The sequence below is a fragment of the Saimiri boliviensis genome, chromosome 17 (assembly GCF_048565385.1).
Source record: "Saimiri boliviensis isolate mSaiBol1 chromosome 17, mSaiBol1.pri, whole genome shotgun sequence".
NCBI lineage: Eukaryota > Metazoa > Chordata > Mammalia > Primates > Cebidae > Saimiri > Saimiri boliviensis.
This window is the reverse complement of record NC_133465.1, coordinates 10,221,185-10,244,198: the sequence shown is the minus strand read 5'-3', so window position 1 is coordinate 10,244,198 and position 23,014 is coordinate 10,221,185. Positions and strand designations below refer to the sequence as shown.

Below are 23,014 nucleotides of genomic sequence, written 5' to 3'. Positions count from 1 at the left end.
CATGATTTTCACCCCAGGGCAAAAAGAGACAACTCTCCATCCACAGTGGCAAGGCTGGGGTTCTGAGTGTGTCCCCACCCCCTCATTCCCTTACCCCCTGCAAAGTATTGCTCTCTGCTAAGCAAAGTGCACGCCCTTTGGATGACAAGAATGCTATGCTATGCTTCCCTCTGGACGACAAGAATCCAGGTGTGCAGCATCCTCACTAGGGTGCTTCCCCGCGCTCGGTACTCCCCCTGGGATGCGAAGCCTCACACACCTCCCTGTCTCGGGCCACTCAGGGATTTACTCATTCACTCAGCAAACACATTTTCCTGCCTGCTCACTCCCAGCACTGTGCTCCGCTGCAGACGGGCATGGAGCCACAGATAGATTGTGTTTGGCCCACACCGTGTTTTTGAAAATTTCCAATCAATGGCCAAAGTTGAAAAGTGTGCAAATTGCATCTAAAATTCTGATTTCTGGATTTCTCTTGAATTATTTAAAAAAAAATTTTTTTTTCATGATTCCACGGGACCACGTTTGCTGGCAGCCCCTTCCCTAGGTGACACGGACCTGGCTGTTCCCTGCTGTCCCACCTGCTGGCCACCCACCACAGGGAGAATACCTTCATTCCCTGTGACCGGTGAACAGCAAGAAAACGAGTAAGTGTTTAGCATTAGCTGCGTGCCAGGTTCTATTCTAAGTGTGTCACACGTATTGACTCACTTCAGCCCCACCATGATGGTGAGGTAGATGCTATGATGCCCATTTATTCAAGAAGGACTGACTGGGGGCCCAAGCTTGTCAGGCGCTGTTCTGGCAATGCAAATGCATCTGGGAACAACGCAGACAAAATCCCGTCTTCCCGGAGCTTTCATTCCGGTGAGGGGACGTGGGGCATGCCGATGATGGTGTGCTGTTATAGATAGAGGGTCAGTATACATAGGCCTAGCCAGGAAGGTGACATTTAAGCAGAAACGTGACTGCCGTGAAGGATTAGAAGATTGCCCCAGGTGGAAAGAGATCAGGAAACATGCCTGGGGTCACATAGCTAGTTAAGTAGCCAAGCTGGGATTTGAACCCATGTTGGCTCCAGAGCCTGTGCTCTTAACAACTGAATTCTGGAGCTCAGTGGGAGATGCCAGCCCTCCCTGAGACATTCAGAGTTAGTAAAGAAGAGAAACAGACCACGTGGTTGCCTTAGAGGGCTGGAGCTAGTGGTACAAGAGCTCCCAGCTCTGAAGGTTCCAACCTCCTGTTTTGTTCTAGTATCCTTCCAGGAGGCTGAGATGAATTGCCTGCCTGCCCTGGGCTCTTTGCTTTAATCTCAGTAGGGTTCTGGGAGCATCCCGCCCCCGCCACCCTCCCCACCACCACTACCTCCACAAAGCTCCTGAGAAGGGGAGGGCCCCTCCTCCCTTCAAGGATTGGGAAGAACTGGTCTCAAATCCTCCTAAGCCACCAGCATCTCCGTCTTCAGCTCACAGCAGCCCTGAGCCCCAGCCTGCAGCCAGGGCACCACACACGTCCCACCCACCCAGTGACTCCCCAGCTGCTGCCCACTCTTCCTCACCCATGGGGAACAGCAAAAGTGGGGCCCTGTCCAAGGAGATCCTGGAGGAGCTGCGGCTGAACACCAAGTTCTCGGAGGAGGAGCTGTGCACCTGGTACCAGTCCTTCCTGAGAGACTGCCCCAGCGGCCGCATCACCCAGCAGCAGTTCCAGAGCATCTACGCCAAGTTCTTCCCCGACGCTGACCCCAAGGCCTACGCCCAGCATGTGTTCCGCAGCTTCGATTCCAACCTCGACGGCACCCTGGACTTCAAGGAGTACGTCATCGCCCTGCATATGACCAGCGCGGGCAAGACCAACCAGAAGTTGGAATGGGCCTTCTCCCTCTACGACGTGGATGGCAACGGGACCATCAGCAAGAGTGAAGTGCTAGAGATCGTCATAGTCAGTGTTCCCTCTTCCCTTGTGGCTGGGCGGTGCCGGGGTCACTCGGGGCTGGGGGGGGGGTCCCCTGCTGCGGCTGCTGCAGAGGGAGTAGAGCTGTGGGTGGAGTGGGGATTCAGGCCACACTGGGTCTGAGAGAGGGGTGCTCCAAGATGCTGATATTGGTAAGAGGGGTGGGCACTTGCCCACAGCTTCATTTTCTTCCTGAAGAAGAATCTGAGTGTTTTCTAATATAGTCATGTGATGTGTGGCTTAGCCATGTTCTGGTCAACAATGGACCGTATATACCATTGTGGTTCCATAAGATTGTAATGGAGCTGAAAAATTCCTATTGTCTAGTGACATCATAGCAAAGTTCCTTGATTTTTCAAATGCATTTAGCGTAGCCTAAGTGTAGAGCATCTAGAGAGTCTGCAGTAGAGTACAGTAATGTCCTGGGTATTCACATGCACTCCCCACTCACTGACTCACCCAGATCAACTCCCAATCCTGCAAGCTCCCCTCAAGGTAAGTGCCCTAGTCTTTATACTGTATTTTTACTGTACGATTTCTATATTTAGATACGTTTAGATCCACAAATACTAACCATCGTGCAACAACTGCCTGCAGCATTCAGGACAGCCACATGCTGCATGGATTTGTAGCTTAGGAGCAAAAGGCTGGACCACAGAGCCAGGGGGCGTCGTAGGCTCTACTGTCTGGGTTTGTGTGAGGACACTGTATGATGTCCCCGCATGGACACTGCCTAATGATGTGTTTCTCAGGATATATTCCTGTCTTTGAGTGGCACGTGACTATATTTACATTTTTTTTTCTTTCTCTCCATCCTTTTTTTCGTCCTTCCTTTATTAAAATGTCCTTTAGCCTGGGCAAGGTGGCTCATGCCTGTAATCCTAGCACTTTGGGAGGCCAAGGCAAGTGGATCACCTAAGGTCAGGAGTTTGAGACTAGCCTGACCAACATGGAAAGACCCCATCTCTACTAAAAATACAAGATTAGCCAGGTGTGGTGGCACATGCCTGTAATCTCAGCTACTCGGGAGGCTGAGGCAGGAGAATCGCTTGAACCCAAGAGGCAGAGGTTGTGGTGAGCTGAGATTGTGCCATTGCACTCCAGCCTGGGCAACAAGAACAAAACTCCATCTCAAACAAAAAAGTCCTTTAAAATTTTCAGCAGTACACATTCAAGTTCAATCAACGATTAATTTTAAACATACAATATGCTTCAAATCTAAAGTAGAAACAGGTCAAAGTTGAATAAACTCTGAGTTCTAGTCTTAAGATTCTCCCCAGCGCCAGGTGGGTCGCCGCAACACCCATAAGCCCCTGCTTCCCACACGCGGCGTGGCTCCTTGGCTCCTGGCAGGTTCCCTGTGAGGCACACACGCTTCCACATGGTTCCCAGCACACCTTCTCCTCTGTCCATACTGTCCTCGTGTGAGATCCTTTGTTGTGAAAGTCATGGCAAAAACCATTACTTTGCACTAACCTAATAAGTGTCTTGAAAATGGTTTATCTAATAGAAGTAACTGATGACATTTAGAAGCATGGGCAAAGAGACTAAAAATTGCCTCTAATTCCAATATCCAGGGAAAACTTTTCTTGCTCTATCAGTAGATAACTTTTCAGTCTTTTACCTGTATAATTTTAAACAATATTAAAGCTATGACATATTCACATATGATTTTATCATGCATTTTCTTTGATCATGAGTGCTTTTCATATCATTACATATTCTTCTAAAACACTTCTTTTTTCTTCAGGTGGAGTTCTGCTCTTGGTGCCCAGGCTGGAGTGCAATGGCATGATCGCAGCTCACTGCAGCCTCTGCCTCCCAGGTTCAAGCAATTCTCGCATCCTGCCTCAGCCTCCTGAGCAGCTGGGATTACAGGCACCTGGCACCACACCCAGCTAATTTCTGTATTTTCAGTAGAGACGGGTTTTCGCCATGTTGGCCAGGCTGGTCTCGAATGCCTGACCTCATATAATCCACCCACCTCAGTCTCCCAAAGTGCCGTGATTATAGGCGTAAGGCTCCGCACCCAACCTCTTCCAGAACGCTTTTAATAGCTGCTTGGAGTTCTAGCTTATGGAAATGTGGAAATTATTTAACATTCCTATGTTTTTGGACATTAGAGTGTTTCTATTTCTTTCCTATTATACCAGCTCTCATTTCCTTCATTTGATATTTTTCACTTTTTCAGTTCTGCTGCCCCTGCCACTTGGTTTATTGTTCTGATTCCCTGTCTGTTAGTAGAGAGACTGTTTTGTGCATTTGTAATCATGCTTTCATTTGCATGACTGCAAATGCACGAAAATCTTCTGCTCTTATTAGGAGAAACCATAAATAAAACAGCAAAGCATACAGCTTGTGGTCCATGGGTTTATGCTCAGTGCTCGGCTCAGGTCTCCTGTCCCAGCAGGTGTGTGTCACCCTCATTGCTATCTCGGCACAGCCTGCAGAGGAAGCTCCCCAGGATTGGCTGTGAGGTCTCTGGGTGGCCTGGGACAGGGACTAAGTCTTCAGAGCTGCATAAATAATGCGGGGCCTAGCAGAAGCCTACAAATGGATACTCCTTGAAGAAAAGGATGAGGAAAGGGAGGAGGGGAAAACGAGGGAGAGAAAGAGAAGGGGTAGGAGTCAGGAAGGAAAGAGAGGGAAGCAAGGGGGAGGAAAGACGGAGGGGAGGGAGGAGAAGGAAAGGAGGAGAGAAAGGAAGAAAGATGAAAGGAAAGGGAGGGAGGGAGAAGCCATCAGTGGCTGAGGCTGTGCAAGGTGACAGAAGGCTCTGCTGTTTGCCAGATTACAAGTTCATGGACAGAGCACTCACTGGGGGAGTCACAAGGGAGGGATTCTAGCCTCAGCTCTGACTCTAACTAGCTGTGTTGCTGTGGGAAAACCATATCCCCTTCCTGGACCCAGGGTGAGGATTTGATTATTTTTGCAGTCTTTTCCGAGACCCTGAAGGTCTGTCCCTCCATGTTGGAAGTGGGGTGGGCAGGCAGTCACTCCCAGCTTCAGCCGGCACACCTGCGCATGGTGCCCCAGGCCCTGCACGGACCAAGGGGAGTGTGGGAGCCACCTACCCTTGCGTCCTCCTCAGGGCTCTGGGTGCTGCCAGTGAGGCTGCTGCCCTGGGCTGCTGGCTTTGGTCTCTCTGCTCCTTTTTCCAGCACCAGGGGCCTGAAGGGGAACTTTTCAAAGGCATCAACCTTCCCTCCAGGATAATTTCACAGCCATTATTGCCCCTGCCTGATCTGCTCAGATGTCTGCAGGGAGACAAAGGGCTCTGGCCAGAGCCAGTAACCTCCCAACTCCCACCCGACATACCTGCCCCTCCTCAGCATCCAAGGACCTACTGCCTTGGGTGTCCCTTCTGGATCCGGCTGGCGCTGGTGTTCCTGAGCCAATGGAATCCTAGAAACTTGGAGCTGGAAGGGTGCCCCTTTGTCCCTGGATCTCACAGGTCTGAGGGCACTTCATGCTTCCCCTACATTGCACACCCAGCTGCTTTATTAGAAGGGAGGAAGGTGAGAAGGATGGGATCCTTGAGCCCAAAGCTAAGCCTTTCTCTGAATCCCTCCTTGAGCAGAAGGTTAAATGAGGTGCTTTCCGTGCCATGGGAAGACCTTTGAAAAGTTCTCGTTGATGCCTCCCTCTCCCTCTCCCAGGCTTGCCCAGTGCTCTCCAGGCCCTTCCAGTAATAAGTGGGTGAGTGGGCTATGGCATAACATGGGGATACAAGTTCCAGAACTAAAATGCCTGGGTTCAAATCTCTGCCCTTCTACTTCTAGCTGGGTGACTTCCAGCAAGTTAGTTGTCTCAATTTCTTCTTCCATAAAATGGGACCAATAAAGCCTTCTTCATAAGATTATTGTGAAGATGAGGCGTAAAAATGTTTAGAAAAGTGTCACCTAGGCCAGGCATAGTGGCCCATGCCTATAATCCAAGCACTTTGGGAGGCCAAGGTGAAAGGAGCTCAGGAGTTTGAGACCAGACTGGGCAACACAGTGAGACCCCATCTCTACAAAAAAAATTCAAAAAATTTGCTGAGCATGGTGGTGTGCACCCATAGTCCCAGATACTCAGAAGACTGAGGTGGGAGGATTGCTTGAGCCCAGCACATGAAGGCTGCAGTGAGCCATGATTGCACCACTGTACTCCAGCCTAGGCAACAGAGCAAGACTCTGTCTCAAAAACAACAACAACAACAAACAAACAAACAAAAGAAGACAGAGAAGAAAAGAAATGAGAAAAAAAAAAAAAGAGTGACACCTATTAAGCACTCAACAAATGTTAGCCATTATTGCCATAAGCCAGTCCTACTGACTTATGAACCCAGAAGAAGAGGTTTACCATTCTAAAACCTCTGGGGAGTAGGGTCTGAGGTAGTGATTCCCAAAATCCAACCTCAGGGCTGCTGTAACATTTTCATCAGGAAGCTTTCTCTTTCTTATTTTCATTTTTTAAAATAAGTGAAATTAATATGTCTACATGGCCAGAAAATCTAACAGTACAGAAAGGTACAAAATAAGAAGTGAAACGCTTCTTGGCCTTTTCCCCAAATTCCCTGCCCTTCATGAAGACCTCAAAAATACAGATGCCCAGGTCCCACCCCCAGGAATTTTGATTTTGTAGATCATGTGGGGGTCTGTACATCTGTATTATAACTGCTGTCTGCTCCTGCAGGCTGGTGGGGCACTGAGAGAGGGACAGCTTGATGGAGGTGACCCACAGTCCCTGATGTGTCTTTCATAATGGTTGTACTATTTTACATTCCCAGCAACAGTGGACCAGGGTTCCCTTGTCACATCCTTGCCAATGCCTGTTATTTCTTGTCTTTTTTATAACAGCCATTCTAACAGGTGTGAGGTGATATCTCATTGCGGTATGGATTTATATTTCCCTGGTGATCAGTGATGTTTTTAAATACCTGCTGGCCACTTGCACATCTTCTGAAGAGAAATGTCTATTTGGGTCCTTTGCCCATTTTCTTTCTTTCTTTCTTTCTTTTTTTTTTTTTTTTTTTTTTCAGACAGAGTTTTACTCTGTCATGCAGGCTGGTGCAATGGTGTGATCTTGGCTCACTGCAACCTTCGCCTCCCGGTTTCAAGTGATTCTCCTGCCTCAGCCTTCTGAGTAGCTGGGACTACAGACACACACCATCATACCTGGCTAAATTTGTGTCTTTAGTAGAGATGGCATGTCACCATGTTAGCCAGGCTGGTCTTGAACTCCTGACCTCAGGTGATCCACCGCCTTGGCCTTCCAAAGTGCTGGGATTATGGACGTGAGCCACCACACCTGGCCTCCTTTGCCCATTTTTCAATTGTGTTAGTTGTTCTTTTGCTATTGAGTTGTAGGAGTTCCGTGTGTGTGTGTGTGTGTGTGTGTGTGTGTGTGTGTATTTCTCTATATATCTCTCTATATAGATGTATAGATAGAGACAGGGTCTTGCTCTGTCACCTAGGCTGAAGTGCAGAGGTGCAAAAATGGATCACTGCAGCCTAGACCTCCTGGGCTCAAGTGATCCTCAACCTCCCGAGTAGCTGGGACTACAGGCATGTCTCGCCACCTCCGCTAATTAATTTTCTTTTGTAGAGTTGGAGTCTCACTTTGTTGTCCAGACTGGTCTCAAATTTCTGGCCTCAAGTGATCCTCCTGCCTCGTCCTTCCAAAGTGCTGGGATTCCAGGCATCAGCCACGGCACCTGGCCCTTTATATATTTTTTATATTAACCCCTCATAAGATACATGGTTTGCAAATTTTTTCTCCCATTCTGTAAGTTGCCTTTTGATTTTATATTCATCGTTTCCTCTCACATGGAGAAGCTCTTTAGTCTGCTGTCATCCCGCTTGTTCATTTTGGTTTATGTTGCCTGCACTTCTGGTGTCATATCCGAAAAGTCACCATCAAGACCGATGTCAAGAAGCTTTTCTCCTATGTTTTCCTCTAGCAGTTTGACGGTCTGAGGTCTTATGTTTAAGTCTTTAATCCATTTTGAGTAGATTTTTGTGTACGGTGTAAGACGTGGATTTTCAGGGGTTGCCAGCCTCTTGGAGTTCTGCCTAACGAGTTCTTTGTTTCGGTTCGGTACAGGCTATTTTTAAAATGATCACTCCTGAGGATGTGAAGCTCCTTCCAGATGATGAAAACACACCAGAAAAGCGAGCTGAGAAGATCTGGAAGTTCTTCGGAAAGAGTGATGATGGTGAGTTCCTTTTCCTTCATTGCCTTTGATTTTTCAACCATGGACTGTTTCCTGGAAACCCCAACAAGATTTATTCTTCTGAGTCACAGTGCCCAGGCAGGATGGGGGACTCCTCATTCCATTGTGCATTTTCAGAACTGTCTGAAGGGTTTGATGGGGGAATGGCCTTAAGGGTGAGCAGGGGCCAAAAATGTTTTCTGTGTAATTAGAACAAGAGCAAACTTCAACTCACCCTAACTTTAAATTGATATCAAGTTTCAAGTCAGTGGGACCTAAACGTATGTGGTTTTACTTTGGGAAGTTAGTCTGGGTCGTCTGAGAAACACCACCAAGTTAGGATTAGATTTAAATGAGATTGCAAGAGATTTATGCAGGGAAGGCTGACGAAGGGAAACTGGGAGGGATCTAGAGGAGGCTGGGAAAACCATCCGAGGGCCCTGCAGATCTGATCCCCCGGCAGGGAGGGAGGGAAAGAAAGAAAGGTTAGGGAAGCAGTGCCTGAGACCTCGGTGCATTCTGGGGAAGTGTTGACAGAGTCGATGGGGTGTCCTTATTGCCCCTGTCAGTCAGTGGCTGGAAGCAGCCCTCGGGAAGCAGAGTCCAGCATTGAGGGCCGTGATGGGTTCCAGCCCTGGGCTGCTGGGGCTGGGCATCTGTGATGCTCACAGCCAGCACAGGAAGGATGTGGCAGAGGAGCTAGTGTTATGCTGGGGGTGCAAACGCATATGGCTGGAGGGGCGGGAATGAGGAAAATGAGTGACAGTAACCTACAAGCCGTGGGGATTGGCAAACAGCAGAGGGTCCACCTCTGGTCTGATGGCTTCCAGCATATTCCACCTGGGAATATGGCACCGATCATGGTTGAGACATCATCTGATTTTTTGTTTTTTAAGAGAAGCCATCCATGGAGATTTTTAAAATCCAGTGTGTCTCAATTGATAAAACACAGCATGGCCCAAACACATCCAAGGATCCTGTATTAACCCCTTTGGTGACCTCTGGAGTCAGTCAGGTTCAAGAAGAAAAACCTCAGCAGGATGCTAAATAAGGGCAGAGAGAGACGACCTTGCTCCTCCTAATCTGCCCACAAATGATGGAAGCGGAGAAGCATGAAGGTCATTGGGGTAGGAGGGACATAGGACACAGAATTTAAGGAGGCGCTCATTCTCAGGGGTCAACAGTGCACTCACAGGACCTGAAAGTGAGGGCCTCCTTAAATTCCTGCCTTGCTACTTTACCCACCTTTAGCTCATCGGCCCTGATTGGCACCTCTCCTTTGAGCACTTTCTCCTCCTTGCACAGACCCTGGCTGCCAAGGTGCCTTCTTTTGGCACTTCACCCCACTGGCTCCTGAACTGCCTTCGTGACCTTCCCTCTGGGTCTGTTCATGTGTTGAACCCTGTGTTCTGCTATTTGCTCATCTGAAAACTGCCCCCGCGAATGTCCCAGGAGGGGAGGATGTCAGAGGTCACTCCTGCGAGTGACGTGCTGTACGTGTTTCCATGTGGCCCATCTGGAGATAATGCCTCACAGCAGATTCAGGCTTTGATGGCGGGAGTTTCAAACTCTCTGAACTCTCCGTGGGGTGGCTGGGATGTTAAAACCCAAAATTTACCACCCAGGCTTGTGCAGAGATCCTAACCCAGAAGAGGTTAAGGGTATCCGAAAGGCCCAGTGGAGAAGGTAGAAATCACATTCAGTTCATCAAAGCTCGTTGACACCAACTCTGTGATAGGCTTCGTCAGCATGCAACAAAAAGGAGCATCTGTTTCATGCTGGAGGTATTTCTGTGTGTGACTGCCTTCCCTGCCATATCAAGAGTTTCCCAAGGAGAGACTTCTCCTTCTCTTCTGTTGTACACCCACCTCTGCTCCCTGTACACCCACCTCTGCTCCCTGCGGTGGCCTTGGCTCCAAGCACTGTGGCATCTGGGCTGAGTACCATGCATGTCACTGGACTGATCTGAATACAGTAAGCCACCTGACAAAAACACCAGGAAACTGGCTGTGGCTGGAACAAGGCTGTCTCTCAGTCCCAATCCCAAATAAGGAGTCAGATGAGATTGGGGGACATCGGGATGGATGCATAGGAAGGGATCATGGTGGAGTTGGCCTCCAGGAATCATGGGGTGCCTGTGTGCTGCAGGTGCCAAAGAGACCTCTCTCTGCAAGCCATGCTCCCCCTCACATGATTTCATTGGACCGCTCGTTTCTCACTCCTATTCTGGGGGGATGTTGTTCCCTGCTTCTCAGCTGAGATTCTGGGTCTGACATCCAGATTGTTTTGCTTTGCTCCAACCCCCAGAAGCTCCCCCCGAACTTGGTCCTTGAAACTTGAGCTAATATTGACAATAGAATAACAATTGATAGTTATTATTAATTATTGAAGTATTTAATAACCAGCAAGGCAGGGGCACCGGCCAATTGGAAGAGGAACATAACACAAGATTGGCATCCTGGGGGCCCCTCCAGTGCCAGTCTATTCACCTCTCTTTGCTGGTTCCCAGGGAGCTCCAAGGGTCTTGGGAAAGGAGGTGGGTATCCAGACTGGGGTGGGGGACTATTGAATACACAGGGCCACTGAGTATTCAATATTTTCATAATAGGTACATTCCCACTGGGGATACTGGCTGGATGTCAGCCTCATCGCAGTTTGCTTGGCTATCAATCCTGACTGTTTATATATGCATATGTTTTTTCCCAATGCACAGATAAACTTACAGAGAAAGAATTCATTGATGGAACCCTGGCCAATAAGGAAATTCTGCGACTGATCCAGTTCGAGCCTCAAAAAGTGAGGGAAAAGATAAAGAACCCCTGATGCCAACTGCTTTGCTATCCTCCCTCCTCTCACTGCTCACATGACACCTGTGAGCGTGTGTGTGTGTGCATGCACACGCACACGCTTGCACGCACACACACACGCGCACGCACGCACGCATGCACACACACATGCGCACACACATGCATACATGCACACATCCACCCCAGGGCCAAGAGAGAGGCCTGCACACAAGCCCACAGCACAGCTCCCTGCCAAACTGAAGCATCTGTAGTGGCCCACTGGTTCCTTCTTCCTGGGTCTTCAGCATCCCTCCCACCATCCCCCATCCCGTCCCTCCCTCTGCCCACCAGCCCATGGCTCTGTGCTAATCGCAGGATTAGGCCATAGGAGTCCTAAGTGTGACCCCGCTGTAAGCTCCTTTGTGGAGTGCTGGGTAAGCAGTTTCCAATAAACGCAAGTGGAGCAGGGCACGCAGCTGCTGGTCATCCTTCAACTGGAAAAGGAAATGATTTCTGTCAGCCACACCCCAAAGACAAGGCTGTGTGGCAATGGCGGCCCTAGGCTGGGCTGCTCTGGTGCCCAATGAACCTGACCCGGTCCTGCTGTCATGGAGCTCACGGTCCAGAGGGCACAGACAATGGACTTGGAAGGAGCCATGACCAATGGCCCAGGTTACCAAGGAGACGTGTAGAGCACCGGGGGAGGACACAGTGGAAGGGGCTGACTTGTCGGGGCGGGGGGGAGGCCAGGGACCACATCCCTGATGAAGGGACATTTTGATTCAGACCTACTGCACATGAGGTTGGGGACAGGGTTGGGGTGGGGAAATCTCAAACGGAAGGTGGCCAACACAGAGCCAATGAGGCACGAACAACTATCTCAAGTTCTAGGAGAAGGTCATGGTGGCTGGGTAGAAAGAGGAGCGAGGGCAAAGTGTGAGCTGAACCTAAAAGGTGGGCGGGGACTGGACCTCCCAAGGCCTTCCCTGCAGCCCATGGTGGTAAGCACTTGGAGCTTCACCGTGGGCGTAGTAGTGCCACCGTGTAGTCAAAAGTAGGAGGGGTTTATGTCTGTGAGAGAAGCCTCCAGCAAGCTAAAATAAATAGTGACTGGGGGCTTATTCAAAGCCTGACGAATAAGCCTTTGTAGCCACCCAGGTGGTCTGGACCAGGGAAAAGGCAGAGGGATGGAGAGGACCAGACCCACTTTGGGAGGCTGAGGTGGGCAGATCACCTGAGGTCACAAGTTCAAGACCAGTCTGACCAACATGGAGAAATCCCACCTCTGCTAAAAATACAAAATAAGCTGGGCATGGTGGCACATGACTGTAATCCCAGCTACTTGGGAGGCTGAGGCAGGAGAATCACTTGAACCCAGGAGGCAGAGATTGCGGTGAGCCAAGATAGTGACACTGCAGTTCAGCCTGAGCAAAAGAGCGAAACTCCATCTCAAAAAAAAAAAAAAAAAAAAAGGAATTCCTACAACTCAACAACAAAAACTAAACAATCCAGTTGAAAACTGGGATAAGAATTGAATAGATATGTCTGTAAAGAAGACTTGCAAGAGACCAATCAGCAAGTACATAAAAAGATCTTAACATCATTAATCATTAAGGAAATGCAGATCGAAACCACAATGAGATACCGTTTTACAGCCATTAGGAATGGTTATCATTTAAAAAAAATGGAAAATGAATGTTGGCAAGGCCATGAAGAATTTGGAACCCTCGTGCATTGCTGGTGGGAATATAAAATGGCACAGCTGTTGGGAAAAATATAGCATCACCATATGATTCAGTAGTTCCGCTTGTAGGTATACTCAAAAATTTAAAAGCAGAAACTCGATGTTTATACACCCCTACCAATAGCATTAGTCACAAAGCCAAAACATGGAAACAAGTCAAGTGTGCCTCAATGGATGAACAGATAAACAAAATGTGGTATGCATGGAATATTATTCAGCATTTTAAAAAAGGAAATTCTGACACACACTACAAGGTGGATGATCCCTGAGGGCATTCTGGTGAGTGAAATAAGCCAGTCACAAAAGGATAAATACTATACAATTCCACTTATAGCTGATGTATCTAGAATAGGGCAAAATCACAGAGACAGAAAGAAGTTACCGGGAGCTAGGGGAGGGAAGAATGGGAGGTTATTGTCTAATGGATATAGTTTCAGTTCGGGAAGATGAAAAGAGTCCTGGAGATGAATGGTGGTGATGCTTGCAGTAAGAATGTACTTAATGCCACTGAACTGTACATTTAAAATGGCTACAGTGGTTAATTTTATGTTATAAGTATTTTGCCACCATTTTAAAAAGATCACTCAGGAACTTGTAAAAATACCAATGCACAATGGTCTCAATAGACCATTGGTCTTAATAGATAAAGCAATAGTCTATTAAGACCATTTTCAATCAGAATCTCTGGGGTTGGACCCCATCATCGGCCTTTTTAAAAAGCTCCCCAAGGGGCCAGGTGAGGTGGTTCATGCGTGTAATCCCAGTACTTTGGGAGGCCGAGGCAGGCGGATCACCTGAGGTCAGGAGTTCAAGACCAGCCTGGGCAACACGTTGAAACCTCGTCTCTACCAAAAATACAAAAAAATTAGCTGGGCATGGTGGCTCAGCTACTTGGGAGGCTGAGGCATGAGACCTGTAGTCTCAGGTACTTGGGAGGCTGAGGCAGGAGAATCGCTTTGACCAGGGAGGTAGAGGCTGCAGTGAGCTGAGATTATGCCACAGCACTCCAGCCTGGGCAACAGAGTGAGACTCAGTCTGAAAAAAACCAAATACATAAAAATAAATAAAAATAAAAAGCTTCCCAGGGGATTGTAATACCAGGCTTGAGAACCACGAGGCTAGATCTTCAAAACAGCAGGCATGCTGAGTGACCAAGGGGTCTTCTATAAAAGGGGAGACACGCTCCTTCCATTCTTTTGATTTCTGACCTCTGCGTCTGGCCCCTACCCCTCTGACCACTCCTCTGGTCCCTAAGGCCAAATTTAAGCTATTGGAACACCCAGAACCCCGGCTAAACACCAAAGCCCTTTTCCTCACTTCTGGCCAGTAATCACATTCTTTGGGGGTGGGAGAGACCCTGAGCTCCGTCGAAAAACAAATATTAAAAAAACCAACAAAATGCAAATCAAATTAAATAAACTTGTTTTAATCATGAGCAGAACAAGAGCAAACAGTACGTGTTGACCACCCCATTTGTGGAGTGAGGGGTGGGGGGAGTATTTATAAATGCTTTGAAAAAAAGTTTCTCCTCTTAGTGGTGGGGTCCTGGATCACTTACTCCTGGCAGCATCTGAGGCTCCTGAGAGCCACTGTGCCTTCTCATTCGAGGAATGTGTGGGGAGCGCCTGCTCTGCGCCAGCTCTGTGCTGGGAATACGAGATGACCCCAGCTTTCTAGGAGCTAATTGGCTCATGAGCTGAGGCAGGGATATTTGCAGAAAGGAGAAAAATAGACATATATTTTAGTGATTGAGCTACGACCAATCTGGACACCAAAAAATCAATCCTTGCTTCATTGGACACTTCCCTGATGCCTTTGCCTCCACCTCCACCCTGAAAACCAGGGCTGGACTACTGGTTACACACTTGAAGTTTCCACTTCAAGCACAAAATTTAAGGGGGCCTCAAAAATCCCCATAGTCGATATAAATAATATTTTGATGCGATTGTTTAGAAATAAAAATTCATGTTAAAAGTCCCTAATAAACAACTGTTTTGTTTTTTTGAGATGGAGTCTTGCTCTGTCTCCCAGGCTGGAGTGCAGTTGTGTGATCTCAGCTCACTGCAACCTCCACCTCCTGGTTTCAAGTAATTATCCTGCCTCGGCCTCCCAAGTAGCTGGGACTACAGGTGCCAACCACCATGCCCAGCTAATTTTTGTATTTTATTATTTTTTTAGTAGAGATGGGGTTTCACCATGTTGGCCAGGCTTGTCTCGAACTCCTGACCTCAGGTGATCGGTCCGCCTCAGCCTCCCAAACTGCTGGGATTACAGGCGTAAGCCAATGCTCCCAGCTGATCAATAACCTTTTAAAGTCAGAACCAGAGCCTGCACTTGCAGGAGCTGGCCTCTCTGGCCTTACCCTTATCCTGCCCCTAGTTCCAATTAAATTTCATTTCTATAGATGGCTCATGGGCTGTAGTTTGTTAACTTGGTTTTTTTTTTTTTAGAATATTGCATTAAAATATGATTTCTTTTGATTGAGTTTTTTAGAGATGAATGGCTTGATTATTTCACCCTAGTTCCCGCCCTGCTACAAAGTATCCTTGAAAACAGAGTTGCCAGTAAAAGACAAGATGCATGATTAAATTCTAATCTCAGATAAAATATGCCCCATGGGATATACTTATACAAGAAGATGATTTATCTGAAATTCAAATGTAATTGAGTATCATGTTTTTGTTTGCTAAATATGGCAGTCCTACTTGAGAAGCATCATATCGACTCCCCCAAAGATCAGGTGCTATTTAGCCCTACAGCAACATACCCCACCCACGTACACATGCCTTTTACATGCCGTGAAACCGACAGTCCTGTGCATTAACACACTTTCCAACAGATGTCCCTTCCTTGATCTTCTTACAGTCTCTTGCCTTATACTTTCAGTCATTGAGCCTGACCCCAATTGACTGTGCCCTCCTTAGCCTCCATGGGTCACAGTAGGCAGGAAAGATCCCATGCCTGGTTGATGTGAAGTCCTGGGTCTCTCAGTGCCACCCTGGGCATGTCCAGATCCAGCCAGAGTCTTATTGCTTTACCTGGCACTCCTGCTGTCAGCATTTATTCCCACTGGGCAATAGAATTCTGATCAGCAGAGACTCTGGCCATGGAGAGTCATAGGTCAACCTCCTGGGATAAGAGTTGTGATCATCAATGCCATCAATAGCAAACCAAAAATGGTGGGGGGCATTTGTTGGCCCAAGAGAAGGGTAGGGTAAATCAGGCTGGTAGAAGCCAACCTCAGAAAGGTAGATAGAGCCAGAAAGGAGAGGAACGGACCAAAGATGACATTCAGAGGGTCCCCAGGAGCTGGGGTCAATCTTCACAGGGAGGATCAAGCAGACCCCTGCTGCCCAGAGACAGAGAATTGAGGCAAAGAGAGAGAGAGAGAGGCAAGACTGTAGGAGAGGAAGAGCAGAGAAGCAGGAGAGGAGCGGCACTCTGGTGGGTGACATGGGTTACACGCTGTCCAAGGAAGGGCAGGCACACCCCAGCTGAGCTGGGAGAGCAGAAGTCTCCATCAGCATCCTGCCATGGCCACATCAAGGGGGCTTCTAGCTCCCTCCCACCTTGTCCAAGGGTGGGCTTGCAGCTGAATTACCTGAGATGCTTATTAAATAGTTCCCTTTGCTGGCCATGGTCTCAGACTCACTGTCTTAGAATCTTAGCCACACGTCTAGGAGTCTGCATTTTAAAAGCTTCCTAGGAGGTTCTCATACACCTTAAACCCAACCTCAGATGGAAACCGTGTACCATGAGGGAGAAAGGAAGAGACACTGGCTGGCTCCTGTGCCACAGGAGACCTCTCTTCACAATGGGGCTTCATTTGCTTGAATTTAGAGCCAGCTGCTAGGGTCTGGTGGGCATTCTGGAAAACACACTGGTGGGGGTTACTAGGATGACAAGAGGAGGTAGAAGCCGTGAGCAGGACACAGCCTCTTTCATACAGAGCTCGAAGAACCTTGTGATAGCCTTCATATCAAAGTGGCATGGTGAATGGAACAAGAATAATTCCGTGCCCAGAAACATGTGTCTTGCTTTGCTTCCTCTTCCTGGGCCCCCTCAAGAGTCCCTGGGAGCAGAGCCAGGGTGGTGGGACTCCACCCTAGATCTCACTCTCTTCCAGAATCTCCTCCATGGTGTTGGCCAGGGTGACATCCCCCTCGCTGTACTCGGACAGGCTGCTGCCCCGGGGCCAGCGTGCATGGTCCTGTTGGGGCCGGGTGCCCAGCTCCCCCAGACCTCGCATGGCTAGGTGTAGAAGCCGCCCACTGTTAAGCGAGGGCTGCAGCTGCCGAAGCTTCTCAGCGCCATCTCCCTCCGAGAGCTTCGTGGGACATTTTCCCAGGAACCGGAAGTTCTTCCCCAGGACACAGGCTCTGCAGCCTGAGTGGCGGGCTAGCAAGAAGCGGATCCAGTATTTCCGCAGCTCAGCCTTCACCTGCCGGGTGAAGACAAGGGAGAAGTTACTGTCTTGGAATCGTTTCGCCATGTATCCATTTAGCAAATGTTAATTGGGTAGCTACTCTGTGCCACCCTTGGGGAATTTACCTTTTACCTAGGGGAGACAAGGAGAAACAAAGAAACACAAACATGTCAGGTGGTAATGATACTATGAGAACAGTAAGCAGGACAGTGTGGTAAAGAAACAAAAACATAAGACACGGTGTTCAGGAAAGGACTCTGCCGGGGTGGCATGTGAGCTGATACCGGGTTGATCAGTAAGGAGCCCCCTGCGTGAAGATACAGAAGCAGCAGTGAGCAAAACAGAAGATGGTTTTGCTGTCAAGAGGCTCACATTCTAGTAGGAGGAGACAGAAATGAATATTTACACTTGTAGTAGTTGGAGAGGATGTTGAAAGGGGGCTGGAAACTCTACCAACTCCTCCAGACAGGAGAAGACACCTGTTCTGGCCTCTGCCCCTCCCACTTTCAAACCTTTTCCCAGAGAAGCAGAGAGCTGATTGGACTATGCAATAATATGAATAACTGAAAGTAATAATAGGCTGGGCTCCGTGGCTCATGCCTGCAATCCCAGTACTTTGGGAGGCTGAGTAGGGTGGATCACTTGAGGTCAGGAGTTTGAGATCAGCCTGGCCAACATGGCAAACAAAACCCCAGCTCCACTAAAAATAAAAAAATTAGCTGAGTGCGGTGTTGGGCACCTGTAATTCCGCCTACTCAGGAGGCTGAGGCACGAGAATTGCTTGAACCTGGGAGGTGGAGGTTGCAGTGAGCTGGTATCATGCCACTGCATTCCAGCCTGGGCAACAGAGCAAGACTCTGTCTCAAAAAAATAAAAATAATGTTTTTAAAAAGGTAATCATAGCTCCCAGGTGTTGAGAATTTATTACATTCTCAGCATATCCAGGGCAAGACTACAAAGCAGGGATGATTGCTACTCCCACATCACTGACGAGGAAAGTGAGCGAGGCTGAACAAAGTGCAGTGACCCGACTAACTCATGGAGCTCTTAAGTGGGGAGCCAAGGCATGAATCCAGATTTCTGGACTCCGAGGTTCAAGCTTGTTTCCTCTGTCACGCTTGAAAACTGCTCGCATCTCCAGCAGGGCCAGTGCTGGGTTCTGAACTCTTTTATGCCCATCCCGACACCTCTTTTCCATTTGTCTGAACTACCTCCTGCTGTCTGTACTGGAAGCTCACAAGACAAATTTGTCCCCACATATGCTGGTCACTGCACATGCTCCTATAGCACCATCACATCCACAGAAACCTCCAGAAGTGGTAGGTCTCCAGCCCCAGCCTCACGTGAAGCTAGGATGCCAAGGTGGAAATCATACCTCTCCATTGGCAAAACCATACTGCAAGGCCACCAGGAATCCCTGAAACAAAAGGAGGGCAGGGAATAAAATCCGACTCTGGAGAAGATATGTCTGAGAGTTACCGGCAGCATCCAAAGGTCTATACACGTCCTAGGCGTCCCCAGGAAAGGCGTGAACCTGCATTGCTTACACTTACTCCAATTAGTCATACAGGTGACATTAACTTGGATTTCCATGGCATCTGTTTTTCTTTGACATCCAGCCCCCCATATCAGCCTAGGTGTTTGCTTAGTGTTCACAGGTGCATATGGGTCAATGATGATTAAATTTCCAAGACCCTGTATCATTCATTCAATTATACAAATATTGGGCAAGGTCACTGCTGCATCTCGATTTGCTCATAGTAGGCATTGGCTAATTTTTTTTTTTTTTTTTTGGCCTGACTTGCATCTTTTCCTTTTGGCACCTGACCCTCCCTACTCCCTGAGCTGCTGGCAGGGCTGTCAGTCATGTGGTTCCCATGTCGCAGGATGACCATCGCCACAATACTCCGCCCAAATGGGCTGGAATCAAAGATGCTCCAGTTAACGTTTGTTTCCGTTGTTTTTCTCAGACTCCTAAATATCCTGATTTGTCAGACAGTCACTGTGATCACCTACATGTCCTGGCTCTCCATAACTGATATGAGGGTCTGTGGAATTTGGGCAGTGCGTGTGATATACTAGAGCTGGATATGTGCACAGGGCCCATGAACTTGCATGTTTATAGAAAGACTCTTAGAAAATGCCAGAACTCACAAGGAAAGGATGCATTTCCAACTAAAGGGTGAAAGTCCCAATGGTAGGCTGATTCCTATTATATCTCTTGATAATAATGAAATGTGGCCCTGGGGAGGGCTTTTGTGCTCTTCCTTATGTAAGCCTTGTTCAGCATGTCCCTTCTGGAGCCACACCAGGATCTCCACACTGGCAATCACGACATCAACCAAATGTTTGGATTCTGCCCATGAATGTGGAATTTCCCTTCTGTTATGCACCTGGATATTCAATAGCTATAGCTTCCGTAACAGGGGCAGCATGTTACCAGGTAATCATTTTCACACATGCAATCTGACCAGAGGTTCACAGCTGCCCTATGTTGTTGGTGGGGCAGATAATATTTGCCTTGGGGCCCATGATATCAGAGGAGGTGGCTTTCAGTGTGCCAGAATTCTCACAAACAAGTTGGCTAAAATAGGATTTCACATGACAAATGTGTCTTTTCACTTCCTCGGGTTCTTGCTTCACAGTTTTAGGAACATCCTAGGGTCTGGTTCTCATTCTAGTTTAAGCAAGTGTGAAGGGAGTGGGTCCCACAGAACACATGGTTCGTGCTTTATATGCCACCTCTGTTTGGCAGCCTCTCCAAAGCGCCACTGAGAGCAGGAGGCTGGGGGAACTCTTTAAGCAGGAAGCCCTTGGAAGAGTAAAGGACCCTCCAAAGCAGTGAGGAAAGGAAGCTGTTAGGGCTGATGCCTTTTCTTGCCAATTCCCATGGTGGAGTCTCTAAAATAATACACCAAATGTAGTTCCCCCAACATCTGCCCACCCATGCTCTTCCTCTGCCTGGTGGGATGCAGGGAAACAAGGCAGAAGTATTCAGGAGGTGGGAGGCCTCTGCCCACACACAAGCCCTCTAAATGTGCTTTCCGGCTCAGTCCTGGTACAAAACAGCCTGCAGACTCACTTTGATTCCTCACGTTTCTCAGCAGAGCAGGGTGATGAGCAGAGCTCTAGCTGGCTTCAGGAACGAATATTCCATGCTGGTAGCTAGTCTCCAGAGATGGCCCCGATGGTTCCTCTTCCTTCTGTAGGCCCAGGCTGCTCTTCACATCAAAAGGTGGACTTCGTTTCCTCTCCCCCTGAATCTGGGAGGACCTTGTGACTCCTTTTACCGATACAATGTCATAAAAGTGATATTCTGGGACTTCTAGGCCTAATGTCTTAAGAGAGCTGGAGGTTTCTACTTCTTACCTCTTGGAACATTTGCTCTTGGGTCGCTCTGAGAGTCCAGCCACCATGCTGTGAGATATCCAGGATACATGGAGAGGCCACACAGTCTTAGCTAAGGTCCTGTCCCACAGCTGGCTGCAATGTCTAGTTATGTGAATGAACCCTCTTGGATGTGCCAGCCTAATTGGGCCTTCAGATGTTTGCCGTTCCAGTCGAAAGTTACACGTATCAGAAGAACTATCCACACTGAGCCCAAGCAGCCTAGTTTACTGAATCATTAAAAATAAGAAAATGGTTACTGCTTTAAACCATGAAGTTTTGGTGTGGTTTATCACACAGAATTAGATGACCAAAACATTCTCCCATGGCAGAAGAGTCTGACAGGCTAGGATTCTTTCTCAGAAACGTGCCTCACATAGCTCCACGCGAATGTCTGGTCTTTACTTGGCCTTGGGGTGAGTGAGATCAGGTGATTAAGGGTTCACATTGTCCGACCATGCCCTCAGGAGAAAAAAAAAAGGCCACCAAATATTACTACATAACAGCTGCAGGGTTTTTTTTTTCTTTAATTTAGGATTACTTTTTAAAGAAGATTAAGGACAAGGACCACAAAAACCCCAAATTACTAAACCTTATCTTGTGAAATTCCCTAAAAGATTGAAATAAATTAAACATGTTTTCATAATGAAAAAAAAAATTGCTTATGGAACCTCTATCTTGATTCAAAGCCACAAAGAATTCAACTCCAACAGGAGGGGAAAAGCATCATTGTCCAACTGCTCATACCACACCTCAGGCTCTGGCTCCTTGGCCTTTGGTGAACATGTACTTGGTGCACACGATTTCTCTGCTCTGTGTTCAAAATCTCAGCACTTGACCCTGGATGGTGGCAGTGGCTTTCAGATTAGTATAGGGAACTTGGTATCTCCTGGTTCTAATCTTCACAAGGAACCTGAGAGGCACTATGGCATAGTGATTACAGGCAGGGGCTTAACCTCTGAGTAAAAAATCTCATCTCTGATACATGTTAGCATATGCAAGTCCTCTGAGTCTCAGTTCCTTCATCTTTAAAATAGGTATAATAATTTCTCTTCCATAGGGATATTATGTGAATCCTATGAGGCTGAAAGTGTTTCATGTTAAACAGATATTTTCCAGTGTACCATTTTAATTCCTTTGCTAGTATTTTTAACTACATTTTCAAAGTTATTTTCTTAGTGTTTATTCCAGGGATTACAACATGCATCTTAACACAATCTATTTCATATTAATACTAACTTAATTCTGGTAAAATACAGCAATGCTCTCCTGTATATATCTCTATTTACTCTTTCTTCTCTTCTGATATTCTTGTCATAGATCTGTATATGTTATAAAGCCAATAATAGAACTTATAGTTATTATTTTGTATAATCTTATATTTTTAAAAATCAGTTAAGAGAAAAAAAATCTATATACAGCCTTTCAGATTTATCTATGGATCTGCCTTTTCCACTGTTTTTTATTTCTTCATGTGGATTTGAGTTGCTGTCTGTCGTCATTTTATTCCAGCCCAAAGGACTTCTTTTGATACTTCTTGAAAGGAGTGTTTGCCAGTAATGAATTCTCTTAGTCTTTGTTTATATGACAGTCTTTATTTCATCTTTATCTTAAAACATTCTTTTGCTGGATTTAGAATTCTTGATTGACAATTTTTTTTCTTTCAGTATTCTGAATATTTTATACTGTTGCCTCCTGGCCTCCATTGTTCTCATGAGTAGTCAGCTTTTAATTGTATCATTGGTCCCTGTATGTAATGAATCATTTTTTGCCTGTTGTTTCAATATTTTCTCTTTATTTTTGGCTTTCAACAGTTTGACTGTAATGTTTCTAGGCATGAATCTCTTTGTTTTATGTTTTTTGGAGTTTATTGAGCTTCCTGGATGTATAGATTAACTTTTTTTTTTTTTTTTTCAAATTTAGGAAGTTTTCAACCGTTATTTATCCAAATATTTATTCTACCATTTCTATCTTAACTTTCCTTCTGGGACTCTCATATGTGTACATTGGTATGCTTGATGGCATTCCATAGGTCTCTGAGGCTCTGTTATTTTTCTTCATTCTTTTTTCTTTCTGTTTCTCAGACTGGATAATCTCTTTGACCTATCTTCGAGTTCATGGATTATTTCTTCTCCCATCTTAAATCTAAGCCTTCCTAGTAAAGTTTTCATTTCAGTTATTGTACTTTTCTACTCCAGAATTTCCATTTTTTTAATTTTATAATTGTTCTCTAATGAATTGAGATAATTGAATTTCTTTAATTATTTCAACATCTTTTTCTTTAATTTTTTGAACAAGTTTATAATAGCTTCTTTGAAGTTTTTGTCTGGTAAGTTCAACATATGGACATCCCCTGTTCTACCCAGAGAGTTTCTAATGACTGCTTTTTTTTTTTTTTTTTTTTTTGTCCTGAGTATGGGTCACACTTTTCTGTTTCTTTGCAGATCTCATATTTTCTGTACAAAACTGGAAGTTTTAGAAAATATATTATAACAACTCAGAATTCTGATTCCCCAGTCCCCATC

The 23,014-nt window shown here is 46.8% G+C and overlaps 2 protein-coding genes across 2 annotated transcripts in view; one reads left to right on the top strand and one right to left on the bottom strand.

Annotated features, from left to right (window-relative positions):
- Window positions 1-1,199: 1,199 nt before the first annotated feature.
- On the top strand, window positions 1,200-11,252 carry RCVRN (recoverin). The gene is made up of 3 exons (XM_003929238.4): window positions 1,200-1,938; window positions 8,038-8,149; window positions 10,860-11,252. The coding sequence occupies exons 1-3, from the start codon at window positions 1,558-1,560 to the stop codon at window positions 10,967-10,969; spliced, it is 603 nt and encodes a 200-aa protein (XP_003929287.1). The 5' UTR covers window positions 1,200-1,557; the 3' UTR covers window positions 10,970-11,252.
- A 2,716-nt stretch (window positions 11,253-13,968) lies between these two features.
- The window catches only part of GLP2R (glucagon like peptide 2 receptor), a 59,477-nt gene continuing 50,431 nt past the window's right edge, over window positions 13,969-23,014 (bottom strand). Inside the window, exons 12-13 of the mRNA XM_074388171.1 lie at window positions 18,478-18,519; window positions 13,969-17,117 (exon numbers count right to left, since the gene is read on the bottom strand). Coding sequence (XP_074244272.1) covers window positions 16,782-17,117; window positions 18,478-18,519 — 378 coding nt within the window. The 3' untranslated portion in view covers window positions 13,969-16,781. The remainder of the gene's footprint in view (window positions 17,118-18,477; window positions 18,520-23,014) is intronic.